Source organism: Grammomys surdaster, unplaced genomic scaffold (genome assembly GCF_004785775.1).
Source record: "Grammomys surdaster isolate TR1022 unplaced genomic scaffold, NIH_TR_1.0 140, whole genome shotgun sequence".
Taxonomy (NCBI): domain Eukaryota; kingdom Metazoa; phylum Chordata; class Mammalia; order Rodentia; family Muridae; genus Grammomys; species Grammomys surdaster.
This window is the reverse complement of record NW_021604598.1, coordinates 4,406,665-4,425,205: the sequence shown is the minus strand read 5'-3', so window position 1 is coordinate 4,425,205 and position 18,541 is coordinate 4,406,665. Positions and strand designations below refer to the sequence as shown.

Sequence of the window (18,541 nt, the reverse complement as noted above, 5' to 3'; positions counted from 1 at the left end):
AGCTGTTTAGACCGTAAGTGCCCTGTATCCCATCGGACCACATCTTAGTCAACAAATACAGAGCCGAAATATATGCTCTGTTCAGAACACTTGGTTTGTTCTATTAAAATGAACACTACCCAGGGGTTGCAACTGTAGCTCTTCACTGCTCAAGGAACACTGGGGCTTGGAGGAGATGCCTGCCAAAGGCTTCTTCCTCTTTCTTCCAGTGGTGTTCCCAGACAGGTCAAAGAAATAGACCTCACAATGACAGAGGAGGAGGGGCATCTTGATAGAGTGCCCCAACTCTCAGGTGTGAGATGCCTTGTCAGGTCTTACACTCCAGCAGATCCTAAAGCTTGCATTCCTTCCCATAACAATGTCTTCTAGCCTCTCTTTTTATTCAGTTACTAAAGCCTTGGGCTGGAGAGATGACTCAGCGGTTAAGAGCACTGACTGCTCTTCCAAAGGTCCTGAGTTCAATTCTCGGCAATGACATAGTGGCTCACAACCATCTGTAGTGGGATCCAATGCCCTCTTCTGGTGTGTCTAAAAACAGCAACAATGTACTCACATACTAGAGCCTTAAATGCTCAGAATGCTTCACTCCTGACAATATGCAAGCGTGCTTTTCCAGGTGGCCATAAATGAGTGTATACACAAACACACACACGAGGGGGGCGGGGAGAAAGAAAGTCAACTTGGTCTAAATTCCTTTCAGCTGTGGCTTCTTCAGCAAGCTTTCTCTCAAAACAGGAACCACAGAGAGCTTGGGCAGTTTTGGGAAAAGTCCTGCTCTAGTCTTCTAGATTGAAGATGCCTGATACCTTTCTGTCCATTCCTACACACACTCACATGTTTGTACAAAATTCTCTTTTTTGCTTCTCTGTCACAGCCCCAGGACAGGTTCAAAGCTGCCTACTGTCTCAATAACACCTCTCCCTCTGCCTTGAACATTCTTCCCACCCATCAAGGCTTATCTCTAAATAAAAATTCCCCTCCCTTATCCCACTCATTCACCTTTCAAACTTAGCTTGCTTAGAGTAATCTGCAAGGAAATCAAATGTAGGATGGATCTCATGCCTGTTTAAGTCATTTAACTGTCTGGCTAAACTGTTTGGTTGCCTAGGTCAGGGGCGACATAATTACCCATCCAAGTTTCTTTTCCAGTTGCTCTTCTGAGACAGTTGAATGTTGTCCATTTTTCAGAATTAAAATCCTGGGTCCCCAAAGATTTGAGTGTAAGGATTTAAAATCAGAGCCTGCTTTTGTGTGCTCCTGAGAGTTACATTGGGAGGAGACTGTTAATTAAAATATCCTGGTGCTTGTTCCCCAAGGCAGTTCTTTCCACACTAAGTGCTTCCCAGAGCACATGCTGGTGCCTGTCAGATCCGGATGACTGCGAGTGACAAGGAGTGAACGGTGAAGTGGATGGGAATTCCACAGAGCACAAGCTCAACACAGTCCACGCAGAGCTGTCACCAGAACGAGGCTGCTGTTCATCAGGCTTTATTTGTTTATTCAAAGAGTTTTACTGACCCTGCCAGTTAATTAGGGTAATATATTCAGGGATGTTTGTTGATCCCTTTTGTGCATCTGAAATATTTCATAAAAGTTTCCTGTCAGAGCAATTTATTCATATTCAAGGTCAAGTATGGGCTGTGTGTGCGTGTGACTGTTTCTTTCCTGTAGGTGCTGGGAGGAGCTTCTAACATTCTATTTGTAAACAGCAAGTTAGGACATGGTGACAACTTTGACCTGAAGAAGTAGTGACTCTCAACATGCCACTGGCTCAATTATTTAAAAATGCATTCAGGGATATCAAAGACCCACTTTTCTTCTCGGTTCAAGAGTTTCGGTCAGAATACTCAAACACTTTCACAGAAACAGGAAGAGGACACATTAAGCCCCAGCCAGAATCATAATTGCATTTGAACTTCCTCAGTGGTACTTGTTTCTCATCAGGTTCAGTATTCATAGCTAATAGCAAAATGAAGATGTATCATGTGCAGATGGAGCAGTGTTGGCCCCTGCTTTATCTCTGCACTTACCACTGGCCAATCCTCCCCACTTGCCTGGATGAGACACTCTAGAAGGAATCGGGTCATTTTTGTCACAGCACCTAACTCTGGGTGCTGGGTTTTAAGAATATCCATCTAAATAAAGCAGGTCTGCTAGTAGTGAGTATTTGCTAAGCGCTGGTGATGGTCAGACCAGAAGATGCAGGTGACCACTCTGCCAAGTTTTTCATCGTCTCCCATCACCCACATGTCTGGATTCATATGTCTATTGAAAACCCCTCTGCTCTATCTGATGTCTTTCTTCTTAGATTAATTTTCTAAAAAAATGTACAGATGTTAATTTAACTTTTGGATATGTCACATAACCGCAAACTCAAACCACCTATAATGGTGAATTTGGTCCACGTAAAAGAGCCTTTCTCATTCATCTACCCTGACTGGCCACAATTAAAATGTTGGGAAAGAGGTTGGTTAGGCTTGGTGGGCAAAGTTAAGCAGGCCATGAATGAATCATGAGACTAAATAACTGCCCACAGTTTTCCCTTCTGTATCATTTCCTTTCTGCAGCCTTCTTCCAAGAAGGAAAAGCCCAGAGTGACCTAGAAAGGGACTTAAACTCAACCTAAGGGAAGCCACTCAATTTAAAGCAGCTGGAAACTAATCAGGACAGGAGAAATAGCTTAGTCCATCCCTCTCATCAGAAGAAAGCAGAGTACAAGTCTGAAATGTCTGAAAACTCTGGTGCCTCAGATTACCGATTACAGGTCTCTTGTATCCTTAATGACAAGCAGGCCATAGGAGGGAGGAATGTTCAGGTCTGTGGATCACCACCCTGCTCGCTATACAACACAGCACAGCCCCTTTGCGTCACTGAAAAGCTGGAGTGGGGCCCAGCTGTTTAAACATTGTTTATCAGGACAATTTTGTTTATCAGGACAGACAGTTTGGTCCCAGGCACATGTGAAGTGTTTCACTGAATAAAGTCCTTGTCTGTCTCAGGCTGCACACAGTAGGCAGGCTAAGAACTAAGTACAGCAGCCAGCGGCAATAGGACCACATGCTCTAGTGTCAGCAATCACCATGAGACTGTATATTAACTTTGTACAGATCCAAACACAAGAGGTATTCCACGAAGAAAAAAAATCCAAATTAACACCTTAGCTGTCAAAGTGTATGTAAAGTCAACACATACACACCTTTCATAAACAAGGGTAACGTTCTAATATATTTTTTGTACTTTCTATTGTCTATTCAAAATGTGTTTTATTTTAAAAGAAAGCTAATGTAGGGCATATAAGTGATGCCTAATAAAATTATTAAAACTGAGTTCATGTAGCTAATTTATAGAAATATGATACAAGACACCAGGGACTGAGAACTGCGTTTGTTTAAATCTTAAGCCCTTTATTTGCTACAATGCAGAACATTTTACTTTTCAACATCAGTGAGTTGGGGGTGGGGTTTTTTGTTTTTGCTTTTGACATTTTTATTTATCCAACAGAAAACAAGAACCAATAACTGTTAGTAACATCAGTAAATTAGAACAAATACAGAAACAATTCTCTTTTGGAATGAGACTAAAACAATTGGTCAGCAGATCTTTCTCTCCTGTCCAATACCCACAACATATGAATACCCACCAAACAACACCAGACAGTAATGAGACAGAATAGCCGAAGGCTTTCATTTTATACATCATGGGACAGTGACAAAACTTAGATGGCCCCTAGCCACTCAATGAATTTGCCAATCCTAAATTGCTCTGAGATTCTTTACATGTTGTGCAATGTTTTCTCCAAATAGCTTTTCGTGTTTAATAAAATATCATCCAGACATCCTTTGACTTCAGTGCATGACATACAAATGCTCATATCATTGCACACATCAATAATGAGGAGACTCGTGAGATATGCAAAAATGAAAAGAAATACTTTGGTAATATGCTAGCGAAAAATACATATTCCTTGGCAACTATCCAGTTTTGGAAACAATATCCAGCTCTGACCCAATGAAGTCTAACAGACTCCTCTTGGTTTGCACTCACTAGGGCTCATCCCCAATCTCATGCCACCTTTCTCTGGCATACATTCCAGTCTTTGGAAATATGAAATAGTCCTAGATAAAGTACCCTTCTCCAAGAAAATCTCACTCAAAGGTCCTGACTCAAATCTTTAATTGATGCAGGCAGGCATGAGGGCTCTTAGAAAATGTCCCCAGAATGACACATAAATGCACTGTTAAAGATACCTGATGAGTCTGCATGCCATCTTATTAAATTAAAAGCACCTGTGTATTTATATGATGCATCCAATGGCTTAGATATTAGGATTCTAGAAATAATACATGTCTTATAGCAAAAAATATACATATAACAATCCACCTATAGTTTATAGAAATGATGAAATGTTTTGAATATATCTATATATCTATATATATGTACACATATATACTCTGTGTATTTGCAGAATCAGGCACACAAATACTACAGTCCTTCACTGGCTCTTCCATGTCAGTGTCAAAGACACTAGATTTCAAAGTCTTATGGACTAGAACAAAGGTCATCGCTGAGGACAGAGGACTGGCTTGATGCACCTTCCCTTATGAAGGACCAGATTTGCTGGGCAGTGGCAACCTGCAATGCAGGGCTTATTGCATGGACCAATCTCATTCCAGTTGTCACACGTCTTCACACATCCGGGGCCACAGGTATCATACACAGCACCATGTTTGCACTGGGTAGCTAAAAAAGAGGGAACAAAGGTGTTAAAAATAAATGGCCATGGCAGCTCACATTCTGCACGAGACAAGTCTTGTGGGCTATGCAGAGACTCTGCCACAATCAAAGCTCAGATTTACATTTTAATGAGGGAATAAGGAACAGGTAACATTTTGATTTGAACACTTTGGGAATTAACAAACCCAATGAGCCAATGAACCTTAAAACAAAAATAATAGTGATTGAAGCTTTCCATTTTAGGTAAGAGAGACCATCAATTTGCAAGGCTGTTAGAAAATTGGTAAGGTTATTTAGTTACTTCAAAATACCATGACAATTTAACTATGAATAACCCTTCCTGTTACTAAATTATTATGACAAAAAATATCACATGCAACTGTTTCAATATCCAAAGTATATAATTACACACACAAAATAATCTGAGAGTATTTGAGATATGTAGCACATTTTAAGTCAAAGTGATCGTGTGTTGAATGAATCAACTTGAGACCAGTTAGAGGAAGAGAAGGATAGTTCCAGATGTAGAAGAGTCAGATGTGTGACCACGAAGGGCAGCAATTGGCTAGGTCAGAAAGAACTAAAGCAGATAAGATGACAGGCAAGTCCTACCAATTTGATGTCTTTGTTAACTTAGAACTGAAATGATCTGGGTAATATTTTCTGGGATGCTGAAAATTTAGGAAAAGACTTACCAGGAAGCAACAATACAAACACTCTAAAAATTCTATGAAAGCTTGACTTTTTCAACTCTTGTTAGCTCCAATGACTAAGACAAACGTGGGTTATTCTAGGTAGCAGAAATTGGACATATGTGAGAATTGAGAATAGGGATTCTCCAGAAATACCAATAACACTCCTAACTTCATTTGAAGTGTTTTTTGAACGAAACTAATAACAATGGAGAGTCAACTTTCCTTGGTTTAATTTCTCCATTTTAGTTTGTGCAGTGTGAAGACAAACCTGATAAAGTGCTGATTCTGTGACTGTAAGTCTTATAATGTTTGTTTTTAATACACCATACTTTGAGTCTTTTGAATAATGCATTTAAAGTTACCATAAGCACTGTTATTTGTCCATATTTAATGAATAGTGAGTTGATACGAAGCATTAAGAACATTCTATTGCTTGCTTCCAGAATTCCTGTAGCTCTAGTGAAAACCAAACAAGGAAAGAAGCTAGGCAAGAGTTATCAATTGTTTCTCCCACATGCTTCCTTATTATTAGTTGTTTGAAACAGTTTGAGAATCTCTCCATTCCTCCCTCTCATTTTTCTTTCTTCCCTATATCTTTCCCTCCTTTCTCCCTCTTCCCTGAACCCTCTCCCCTCTCCCTCCCTTCTTTTTCTCTGTCTCCTCTCTCTTCCTTCTCAACTCCACACTCCCTCTAGATCATTAAAGGAAAACATTTCTTCTTCTTTATGACACTGGATAAATAGATGAAGACAAGGAATGTGGAGGCCAACGCTTCTCTTCCTTAAACACTCCTGATTTCTGCACTTGTGATATCTTTTAGACTCTTCACTGAGTATTTATAAAGTTCTCTTCCAAGTGATTAACATAATACCCTATTTGTTGTACATACTTAATAATTTGGGACACCCCTAGCTGAAAATCAGCTCATGTACAGTCTGCATGTTGCTACCTTTCTCTAAAACAATAATGGTTACAGCTGGAAATTATTACAGAGCTGCTGAAGCCAGGGCCATACCTCAGATCAACTCAATTAGAAAGAACCTCTGAAGATGGTAAAGTGGGACCAGGATGTCAATCATTTAAAATAAATACCCCCTCCCCCACCAGACAGACTGGTGATTTTTAACATGCAGTCAAGATTGCGACTAGACTTGAAAATGGCTTTCACATCCATGCTCCCCATCACTGCAAAGATGGACAACCATTGCTTCCCAAGCAGGTGCAAAAGGGAAGGTTCTGTGTTCCCACCACTGTCCTCCTCAAATGCCAAGACAAAACATTCTGATCCATGGCTGATTACTGTCTGGTTTCCTTAGGTCAAGAGCCTGAGTTCCCTTTACTTACCCATTCACTGCCTCTCATTCACACATAGCCCTGCTGACTGTGGGTGTCCTGCCTATCCCCTCTGTAACTCCCTCTGATATCCTACTGCCTGTACATTCCTCTTCTCCCTCTCTGTTAAACAAAGTCATCCCTGATCCCTGTGCTTATCCCACTCTGTAACCCACTAACACCGTGAACCCACCTCCATCATCACTCTCCACTTCTTTGAAGCTGTTCCCAGTGGTTGCTGCTGACACCCTGAAAGCTTTCACTCACCAAAAAGCAACTCAGTCATTTTGTCTATTGGGTTTGTGACATTGTATGGCCTCTGGTTCCTTGCTAACCTTTTACAGATGCACTCATCTCTTGGGCACCTGTGCTTGATCTCAACACTAAATATTAAAAATGCCTCCTAGCTTGTTCCCCTGACATTCTCATGCATGCCCCCCTTTCCTTTCCAGCTCCAATTTCAGTTTTATCCCTGTTTTCTAGTTATAGAGCCCCACATCTTCTATCATTATCTCTTCTAACTCTTTGCCTGATCTAATTTCTTATTTAAATTCAAATGTCACCCCTTCAAATAGCTTCTGAAAATCTCAGATGCCCATCTTTTCCCTGGACCTTATAGCACTTGAACATTATACTTGCTTATTTGTTTGAACTGTCCAATAACAGTGCGGTGGTGGTGGTGGTGGTGGTGGTGGTGGTGGTGTGTGTGTGTGTGTGTGTGTGTGAGAGAGAGAGAGAGAGAGAGAGAGAGAGAGACAGAGAGACAGAGAGACAGAGAGACAAGAGAGAAGCAGAGACAGAGACAGAGAGATGCAGACAGAGAGACAGAGACAGAAAGTGTGGGTGTGAGTGTGTGAGAGTGTGTATATCTGTGTGCTCGCAGTTATGTCTTGGGTATGTGAGTGTGAGGTTGACGGTGTATGAACATGTGTGAGGGTGTCTGGGAGTGTGTATATGTGAGCTGCTCCAAAATTTCTGTGTATTTTGTTTAAATGTGAATTCTGATGAAACTTCTGTCCTTAACAGACTAAGCTATGTTCCCAGCCCTGCTGTTGTGATTATTAGAGAAACTCATAGGATTCCCTCATAGTTCTTTGAAAATGTATCAATTTCTAGTCACATATTTCAAAACTTTTTTCTGAGTTTGCAGCAAAATCTATGTAGTGATAGATTTAAATGATCCAAAAAGTCACTGTGAGGTGCTGAACTGAGGCCTGGGCTCCTGAGGACAGAGCTCTTAACCCTATACTATACCTCAGGGTTCTGACACAGGACTGGGCACAGGGGATTCTCCAGCATGTGCTTATTGGATTATTTATATCTGTTGTCTTGTTTATCTCTTCCCTAACTTCAGTGGATTCATTGTAATGACATCTAACCCTTTCATCTATTCCCAACATGGACTCTATTTGTTGATTGTCAAGTTCATTTCCACACTCCTGTTTCTTGCCTGTCTTTGAGTTTTTGTCCATTCAATACTTTGTCCCCTTTAGCTCTTGTAATTACAGGGAAATTTCTCAGAAACATACCCTATATCCTATGGTCACCTTTCCTTATAGATTTGACTTATCCTGTGTCCTCTGTCCTAAAATCCCAACTCCTTTTTCTAGACCCACCATCTAGCTTCCCTCAAGGACCCCTTATCTTTTCCATGTCAAGCACAGGCATCTTTTACAACCTAAGAGTACAATGTAGGCTGCAGAGGATGGAGAAGTACAAGGACCAAACAAGATCTATCCTAGAATGTCATCTCAATTTCAATTGAAATTAAATCAATAACCATTCATTGAGTATCTGATATTAAGCTTGGGGAACAGATGTGAGCCAGACATCATCTTTGACATCCAGATGCTGAGCTCAGAAGCAGAGAGGGGACACTGATACATACCCAGATCAATAATATGATGTAAGATGCACAGTTCTAGAGAGAGAAAGCACAATACAGTGGAAGAGAAGAGATAAAACTTTGTCTCAACACTTAGTGTTGTGTGAGATCAGGGGAGACTGAAGAGAGAAAAATCCCATTGAAGTAAAGTAAGCAGGGTTTGGTGACATAGTTCAGTAACTGCTTGGCAGGTGAAAGGCCAAGGGTTTGAATACTAGCAGTGCAAATCCTCCTCCTCCTCCTCCTCCTCCTCCTCCTCCTCCTCCTCCTCCTCATCATCATCATCATCATCAATAGAAACTTGTAAAAACCAAGAACATTGGAAATATCTTCCCTGATAGAAAGATCCATTAGTGCGGACCCGACCAGGTAACACAGGTGTGATCCTTGAACCAGTGTGCTTGGGATAAGGAATGGTCTTCGCCTTGGTAGTTGACTAGGTCTAGTTTCAGGAGGGAGAATGATGACAAAGAAAGGTAGAGCACCAGGCCAGAGCCAGAGAATGTAGAAGCCCTCACAACACCCTGCAAAGAGAAAGCTTGGGCAGCTTTTAAGCTGAAGAATGAAGCTATCAGATTGGTCTTCATTTCAGCACAATGTGTATCGATGATCCTAGAAAGTAAGTACTGACTGGATCCATTGTTTACCCTCTGTGATTCCATTTGTTTTTCAAACTCATAAAAAAGGATAAGTTTTAAACATATGTATGATTTTGCTTGATCCCATGCCTTTGAAGGTTTTCATTTGATTAAATCATTTTTTTTTCAAAATCAGGAAACTGCCAACATAGCAGCAAAGTTTCATATTCATGTAGCCTCCAGGGACCTTCATCAGCCACAGTGATACATAAAGATGTTACTAAAAGGTTTATCAATTTGTTCAATAAGCCACTCTCTGTGCCCTCTGGAACTAAGCTGTTTCTAGGTTTCACTCTTTCACCCAGATGTTGATTGATGTTCACAATGCCTAACTATGCTTCATGAATTCACAGGAGGGACTCAGTTAGCCAAAGATCAGTTCTGGGTATAGCATAAGGATATAGTGGGTGTAGGGAAGTAACTAGAAACAGCTGTGAGATGTGTAAGCAAGGAAAGAAGAAGACAATTGTTCAAGCAACAATCACAGAACTGCAGAGGAATGCAGAAGCCAGCCCCTCTTCCATGTACTAAATCTGTTGGTGAATGTGCAGAGACAGTTACTGTCAGCTGCAGGTACGGGGTAGATATTCTGCTAAAGATGACAATGTAAGATACAAAACACAACATCCTAAAATTTTTATGGAATCAGATGGTCCTAAGAAACACCTACCAGGAATCAAGGGACTGAGGTTAAAAAAGACCCAGCTCTATTAATCTCTTCCCGTTAGTTTGCTTGCTTCTCTGTGTTCTTACAATGATCCAATTACCTTAACTTCTGACTTTCTAAGCTCTTAAGACGTGAGTAAATTGTTTAACATCATAAGTCTTTATCAACAAAATATAGCTGTTCATAAGTAGGTTCTCCAACTATACCTCATGAATTCAGAGGAAGGATCTAGGTTCTCAGTGTCTTTATAAATAAGATATGGTGGAGTTCATAGTATTGCCATCTAAGTTTTTGTGGGCATGAAATATAAAGAATACATCCTAAAAGGCTAGTATACTCCTCAGCAAAGGGAATACTACTAGAAAAATAACAGAATCTAAAAATGGTTGTTATTAAGCACACAAAGTATCACTGCAGTTATTAGCATTAGTGATTTTTTATTTAGTAATTCTCAGGCTTAATTTGAATTTCATTAGGCCCTCTGGGCACAGGCAATGGCGTGTCAACAGTGGTGATGGTGCTAAAATCCAGGAGAACCTTTAAAATGTCACTTGTGTACTTGGAGTTTCCTTCCTCATTTGTTTCTCATTTGTTCAACTCCCAAGTTTTTTGTACTAAAAACTGCTTTTCTGTCTCAGCAGCCATAAGTGCTACCATGACTCAGAGCACCTCGAGGTTGAAACTAAGGAAATTACATTTTTACAACCTTGAATATCCTAGATAAATCTGAATAAAACTCTGTGAGAGATGCACCAAGCTCTGGAAGGTTATTTTTCACTGTGCCAACTGACAATCTGGGGAAGTCTATGGTGTGTGTGTGTGTGTGTGTGTGTGTGTGTGTGTGTGTGTCTGCCATGTATATGTGTGTATGCCTGTGTACCCATGCATGCCATGTGTGTGTGTGTGTGTGTGTGTGTGTGTGTGTGTGTGTCTGTGTAGTGTGCATGCCTCTATGTGTTTGTGTGCATGTCTTTGTGGTCTCTCTCTGTCTCTCTCTGTCTCTCTGTCTCTCTATCTCTCTGTCTCTCTCTCTCTCTCTCTCTCTCTCTCTGTCTCCCTCTCTCTCTCTCTCTTTCTCTCTCTCTCTCCCTCTGTGTGTGTATATGCATGTGTGTGTGTGTGTATGTGTGTGTTTATGTGTACACTAATTTTGAAAGGTAAATGGAACTTTTTAGATGATAAACCAGCCTACCTCAATCTTAAGCTTCAAAGCCATCTTATAGTAAAGCCAAACTAGTTTCATTACTGTTTATGACTAAATATGAAATAAAAGGCAACCATGCCTTTATTTCAAAAGGTCGATATAGCCATATTGTTATGACCACCTTGACACCATGTCTTTGCTTCAGAGACTATTATAATTAACTTGTTATGCTTATGTTCTGATTCTATAACCTTGCCTGTTTGACCCCCCCCATCCCCAATTTGGAAACTGCCTACTCCTGAACTATAAAAACCTTTATCTCCCCAATATCCAATGCTGATCTTTTAAACCCTGCCTTTAGCAAGAGATACCCCATGTACATGAATTTTTTTAAATGTGTGTGTGTGTATTGTTTTAATTAGTTGTTTCCTTTAATTAATTAATTTGGACATGGTTTGGATTGGTGGTCTTTTTCCTTGCATCTGTGGAATTCATATTAGGAATATATATACATATATATATTTTACTAAAGGTATTCAGTCCCTAAAGTGAATAAGTTGATATAAAAAGTGATGTCCTCGAATGCATCATGTGCACTGGAATGATGCTCAGTATAGCCCTGGGCCAGGAGAAGAGGGTTCATATATCCTATTTCTACTAGGATCTGAACCAAAGCACTACACCAACTAATATAATGGACATAATTCTGCTAAGGCTCTAATACAGCAAGATGGATGGGTGCTTGCCGCCATCTATTTTATTCATTTTTCTGGAAGATTTAGGGGAAGGAGAACTCAGACCAAGGGAACTAAGATTAATGGTGGCAAGAAAGAGCCAATCCTAAACAAGCATCATTCTCTCATATTCAACCAAGCATAGGAGCACATGTAGGTCAGAGTTCAGCCACTTGCTTCACTTCCCATCAGCCTTGGCTATGAGTGGCATAAACTGCCTTCTCATTTATGGTCAGACCTAAGGCTGTTACGACTATCTTGCAGTTATAAAAATCCCAGGCGTGTTACTTCTTTGCAAATCTGGCCCTTTGTATTAAGAAGTTTCCCAGCATTTGAGCTTAGATGATATGTATTCTTTCTTGCTACCTTCAACTCTAAGTAGCACTGGCTGTCACTGGCTAAACTTCTGTGACCTGGAAACTCTTCAGGATATTTCATGCACACAGCACAATATTCACACCTTAGTATGGTGAAATTCTGTAATAGTCCCTTATCTCCATGGTGGACATCATCATTATCTTAATCCAAGACACCATCAGTTATAGACTATGACCCCTTCAGTGGTCCTTTCTCGGTCACCTGTGTTCAATATGGGCTCTTTCCAATCTATGTCTATGCACTACACTATAAAAATAAGCTTTCTTAAGTTCCCACTGGTTTTCCACTTTTCTTAAAACAAAAGCTAGATTCCTTTCCCTGGTCTGGAAAGCTTGTACATTCCAGCTTCCTCTCTACCCATTTACATGTGTGTTCTTTCCTTAGATCACCAGGATCAAGCCAGAACTGACCCCTTTACAGTGTAAGAAATACTGGGGTTTTGCTGCTCTGTGACTGTTCACCCTGTTCTTGTGCACAGACTCTTTTCTTGATTCCACTCAGTCCTCTAGCATCACATTAAAGCACCACCTCTATTAAGGAAACTTACCCCTTTACACTGTCTAAGTGGCTGCCCACCCTTTTCCATTTGCTTTCTACAACTCTGTACTGTTTCTTCTTTTTCCATGCTCAACTATTTTCAAGTGTTGTAAGTCTTTGCCTCTGTCTTTTCTCACAAGACAGCAACACTTCAAAGACAAGGAACTCATTGTATATAGAACCCACAGCATCCAGAACAATGCCCAATGTGTAGCCACTTTATAATATGTATTTTTGGATGAAGAGGGGCTTCTATTTTACATATATCAAATGAGCTAGTTATTGAGGGCAGAGAGCTAATAAGCATTGCTGTAGGAATCTTCCTATCCAAGTGAGAGAAACATTCTGCTGGGGTTTGTTCAACAACCTATTATAACAGATCATGTTTATCCTGAAGACCTTAGATGACTGTCATGGTCCTGAATCTTTTTTGTTCCACACATGATCCAAGTGAGTTGTGACTGTCCATGTTCTAAGCACATCCAGCTGTTAGCTTGAAGTTAGGAAGATTTTGCAACAGTGGAAATCCTTAAATTGTTAAAATGTGCATGTCACAAAGCATTTGTCTTAAGTGCTGTCTACTCTGCCCCATGGGAAGCTCCTGGATTTTGTCAAGTTGCAAGCCAGTTGAATCGCTGATGGGATTTCCCATTGGTCAAGGAGGAGAATGGATTGTTAACCCAAGCACCTGCACAGCATTGCTATCCTGACCATGACAATGGCCTACTGTTAGATAGCCCCTCCAGGGCTTCCTTACCTGCACAACTCTGCTGAGGTTCCCAATGCACTTTGATGCCCTCTCTCTGGCAGGCACGAGTATATGCCAGAAATGACTCACAATAACAGTTTTTATGGACCGGACATTCACACATGTCTGTTACACAGGACCTAGGGGTCACAAAAGAGAGAAAACATTATGTTAATATATCAAACTATCAAAGACTTGAAAAGGTATCTGTGAGAAAAGGTTAGGTAGATACCTAAAAATAAGTATAAAAATTCTGTAGACAACTGTGTTTAATGAGTATAAACATAACTGTGATATCAGGTTTTCATTCTTTGAGAGGACTATGCCAAAGAATTTGTTGCAATGTCAAAAATGTTCTAATATTCCCACTGTTCAAAGAAGTAACCGCTCCCTGTATTTGTCTGCTAAGGAGTTGGAATATAACTGGAGCCACTGAGCAACAGAATGTCTGATTTGACTTAATTTTAACTACCATAGATGTAAATAGCCACTGACTATAAACTGCACTTACAAGCTCTCAGAGCATAGATATGCTGCCATTTGTGACTGTAATGGCACACTAAATGGTTGGCTCTGCTCTAACACAGCCAAGAACACTAAGTAACTTGGTAAAAGGAGGAAAGCCCATGGCTTCAGGATGTGCAATTAGCATCTACTCTTACAAGGTCTTGCACCCCAGTCTCCTCTTCAGGATGCCAGTTAACACAGTCCCAAGAAAGCAAACATCTCAGATCTTTAGTTAGGCCTAGTAGGGGAGATGATTGAATCAGTATCTCCAGTTTAAATTTACATATGAAAATGACCAAGATAACAATTAAGCTGAAATGTGTTTAAAGGCAAAAAGTTCTCAAATGTCTCGACTAGACAGGCATCATAATGAACTTACATCATGATAGAATATTACAGTTTACAAAATGCTTTGCCAGATGGTCTGTCACAGAATCATAAACAAGGCCTACTGAGCAGAGTTCCTGTGTTATAAATGAAGGGATCACTTTACTCTAATAAATAAATGTGCCCAAATTCATACTTTCAAGTGGTGAAGGAGCAAATCAAAACTGCTTCCTGACTTTGAGCATTCTACATTTATCATATCATGCTAAATTCCTCACCTCCGCAAGCACATGTATCACTCAACAATTCTAAGTTGACTTTCATGTAAGAGAACTCCAAGGTTAATAAAATTAAGCTAATCTTACTTTTTTTTTCTAGTCTTTGTTAAGCAATTTCCTTTCTTGCTGAACCAATTTCAAGGCTGAATGCATAAAAATAATCAAGATTTTAAGTGGCACATATGATCCTGAAAAATATTTGGGCCACGACCATCCAGTGCCAACATACAGACATCTCTCTTGGTGTGCGATTGGTTGAAAAGAGAGGTAAGTTAGCCTTAGGCGCTAGTTGGTATCCCACCTGGCTATGAACAAGAGTTAAATATCAGAGATTATATTCAGGAACTGATGGTAGTCCAGTGTACCTGTACAGTCCAGCACTCAAACATACTTTCTTGAGAAACAGGGACTGACAAAGGAGACCCAGGGCTGAGACAAAAAGAGCCTTTTGCGTTTCACTGATGACTGTTGCCTTAGACACAAATGCCAGGACTGAGAAGTTTATCCCCCTCCTTTGTGTAATAGTCAAAGATACATCTCTTTGTTATTTCTTTGTTTGTTCAATCCACCTTCATTAAAGAAATCCTGTGAAATAATATTCCAGTAAATGTATCCAGGCACCGAATACCCAGCAGTGTCTTTGCCCTGGGCGTTGTTTCTGGATTTCCAAGGGAAAACCAGATTAATCTTGTTCTGAAAGCAGCCACTCCATGTCGCCTGTGCAGCCTCATCAACCTCATCTCTCATGTTTCAGTGATCATTCCAGAAAACCTCACATCTATCTACCGTCATCATGCGCAGACTCTACAAATAGCATTGTTGGTTGTACCGGAGCTATATCTTTATTGTCATTCCTATTTTGCATCTCCAGTAAGCTTTTGTCTCCCCCCCCACCTTTGTAGCCTCTTGTAGACATCCTTCACCTGTATCCACAGGTCTCATTGGCCTGATACAGGTAAGATGGCATCTAATGGTCCCAGTCAATGATAAAGATATATGGGAAAGGGGTGGTCCAAATAAATGTTTTTATTTTTCTACTGAAAAATTTTACACCTAAAAGAGTGGTAATCTGTGTGTGTGAACTGAGTCCCCAGACAGAAGGATTTTTCAGAACAACAAAGTCTAAGAAAAGAGGCAATAGCCTACATTGCCCACAATAGGAATCCATTTAACAAACTTTGGTGACTGTCCAATAAATACTCTATAGCCATTTCCCTGATGTTTTGGAAATATTAAAATATCAAGCAGTATTAAATTTAACATTGTATAGTCATAGAAACAAAATAAAACAGATATGCTCAAGTGTTCATAATGGCCATCTTGAGGAGGTGAATTTAGAATCCTCATTGTTTTTTAACTCTATCCAATTAATACATCTTGTGCCTAAAAAGCTAAGTACCAAAAGAAACATGGAGTATATTAGTATTTAAGTTATAGTTTAGAAACCTGAGTTGTAAGATAAGTGAAACACTCAGAGAAGTTCACAGTATCCAGTAATTTATCTTAGTTTTTAAATAATTCTGCTAAAATATTTTCAGGCTCTCATGAGACCTGCTGATACAAACTTTGATTCTATTTACTTTCTATTTCCTCGCACTGTCCTCCTGATCCTGTGAACCTGACATCCAGACAGTTGGAACAGATACCAGAATAATTATACATACTTTTGCTAGTTGCAAAGGAATTTATTACCAGAAAACTAAAAGCATCTTGAAATGTACTTCAAACCAACTTCAGAAGTGGGAATGGGTGGTTATTCAACTGTTCTTTTCATGTTTATCACGCCTAATAATTCAGTATGAGGAAAATGTAGTTTATGACATGTGACATTGAACTTACATGCATTTCTGGGAGATTATTGTCCTTTCTTTAATTGATATGCATCAATACTGCATAATATAATATAAATCTAGGTTATACCTTAAGTAGCAAGGCTTTAATGACTTTCATTGTTGCTGAGATTTATGCCTTTTATATTTCTGCTTTTACAACATCCCCATGTCATGATTATGTTCTAATAAATAAGGAGTTTGTCAGGAGACTCAGCTGTCGTTGTGCCAGAGGGGAGATACAGCTTCTACACTGAGCTTTGCAGAGAGGCTCTGAGGGTAGAACTACCTGCCTACTCTTTGGGTTTTCTCTGTAAAGCATCTAACAACAACGGGGGTGTAGAGGAATGAGGGGGGGAAAGATGCCAAAGCTATTAGAAAAAGAGAAAATAAATTCACGTAGAACTTCTAAATTCTTAGAGGGAGATTCAAGAACCCCTGTTGGCTTTTCTCCCACAGGAAACAGACTGAAAAAAATAAAATACTGTGTCTGTCACTAAACAACTCGGAGGAGAAGAAACTGGCCAACACTCAGGCATTCTCATAAGGCCCCTTGCTCTTGGTATGACAGCACAGGTTCCCCTGTGGGGTCACCACCCTAAGACTGAAAGCACTCCAGATCAGAATCCCAGATGTTGCTCCTGGAATGAGGAAGCCCCCAGTGCCAGTTGGCTTCCAACTCAAATATCATCAACAACGGGAAGAATGCTTGTGTTAATCTTGAAGATGCAGTCACCAAGCTTCCAGCAACTGCCAGCTGATTCCTCAGTCCTTAGTGAGGAGAAGCCTACCTGATGAAGTATCTCCCACAGACCCCTGGGAAATACAGTACCTAAGTGACCTTAACTTGTTCAGATGAGCAGATGAATTAAGGTTTGTTATCTGTTCCTCTTTCACTAAAAGCCATGCCTTGCTCTCTGTCTCTTCTGCGCAGGTATGTTTGTATGCCTACTTGTTTCTCACTTCCTATAACTCAGATGAAAACTAATTCCTTGTCTGAGTCCAAGACAGTGATCAAAAAGACAAACAAACAACAGCAAAAAAACCTGTGAGTCAGTGGACTCCTCTCCACTTCCAGAACTTTCTGATTTTCTTGATGACCAGCTCTTCTTTAAGGAGATGCTAGGAATTGATTACAGTCTAACCAAGCTACTTTTTTCAATTTTTCCTAGATTTCCAAACAGGTACCATTTTATTTTATTGGGTATTTTGAGACAGGGTTTCACTGTGTAGCCCTAGCTGTCCTGGACTTGCAAAGACTGCAAGACTGCAACTCAGAGAGATCTACCTGCCTCTGCCTCTTGAGTGCTGGGATGAAAGGTGTGTACCATCATACCCAGCCAAAATGGGTGCTTTTTAATGGTCTGGCAAAAAAAAAAAAAAAAAGAATTCAAGCCATGTCAGATGCCACCCTAAAAAGCAGGTAGTTTTTCATGGTGAAGAGTTACACCCATCACAATCTCAGGAGTAATTGCTGGAGTTTGGGAACCTTGTGCTCCTAATTGATGTCTTCTTTTATCTGTTCTCAAGTACAACCTATTCATTTTAAAAAGACCCTTCAGCAGTCCAATTGCATGTATTAGTGTCTTTGATTGTTCTTCAAGGCCTGCAAATGGACAGGAGTGGAGAATGGAGACCCCAAACCTTTCTATGCCCATTTTAGCCAGAAGTAGTTAGATTAACTTGATCTCCAACTCCTAGATAATTCTGAGCTCCAATTCTTGAGGGGATTTGCTAGATACTGAGTTTTATATTAGCAGGATTGAAAGCCATTAGGGTTGGGCTCTCCTTCTTAGTTAAGAACTGGTAAAAAAAAAAAAAAAAAAGACTGCAACTCAGTGACTTGGAATACTGGTCAAAATATCCGACCCAAATGTTCACTAATAGATAACCACTTAAATCTGATGAGATTATTATATAGTTGAAGGCATGCTTGTGAGGGACAAAGACCCCTGTAAGACTTGATTCAAGTGGGCCTGTCAATCAGATTCACAAGAAAACCCCTCAGAAAAGTTCTGACTCAAATGTGAATCGGCATGATGGTCCTTTTGGATGTTGTCTACCCTCACGCCTTGAGAGCGTTCCTTTTTACTCAGCATTGAATATCT

The 18,541-nt window shown here is 40.1% G+C and overlaps 1 protein-coding gene across 1 annotated transcript in view; it reads right to left on the bottom strand.

The window, feature by feature from the left end:
* Positions 1 to 3,379: 3,379 nt before the first annotated feature.
* The window catches only part of Bmper (BMP binding endothelial regulator), a 258,960-nt gene continuing 243,798 nt past the window's right edge, over positions 3,380 to 18,541 (bottom strand). The window contains exons 14-15 of the mRNA XM_028763767.1: positions 13,502 to 13,632; positions 3,380 to 4,740 (exon numbers count right to left, since the gene is read on the bottom strand). Of these exons, the coding sequence (XP_028619600.1) occupies positions 4,559 to 4,740; positions 13,502 to 13,632 (313 nt within the window). The 3' untranslated portion in view covers positions 3,380 to 4,558. The remainder of the gene's footprint in view (positions 4,741 to 13,501; positions 13,633 to 18,541) is intronic.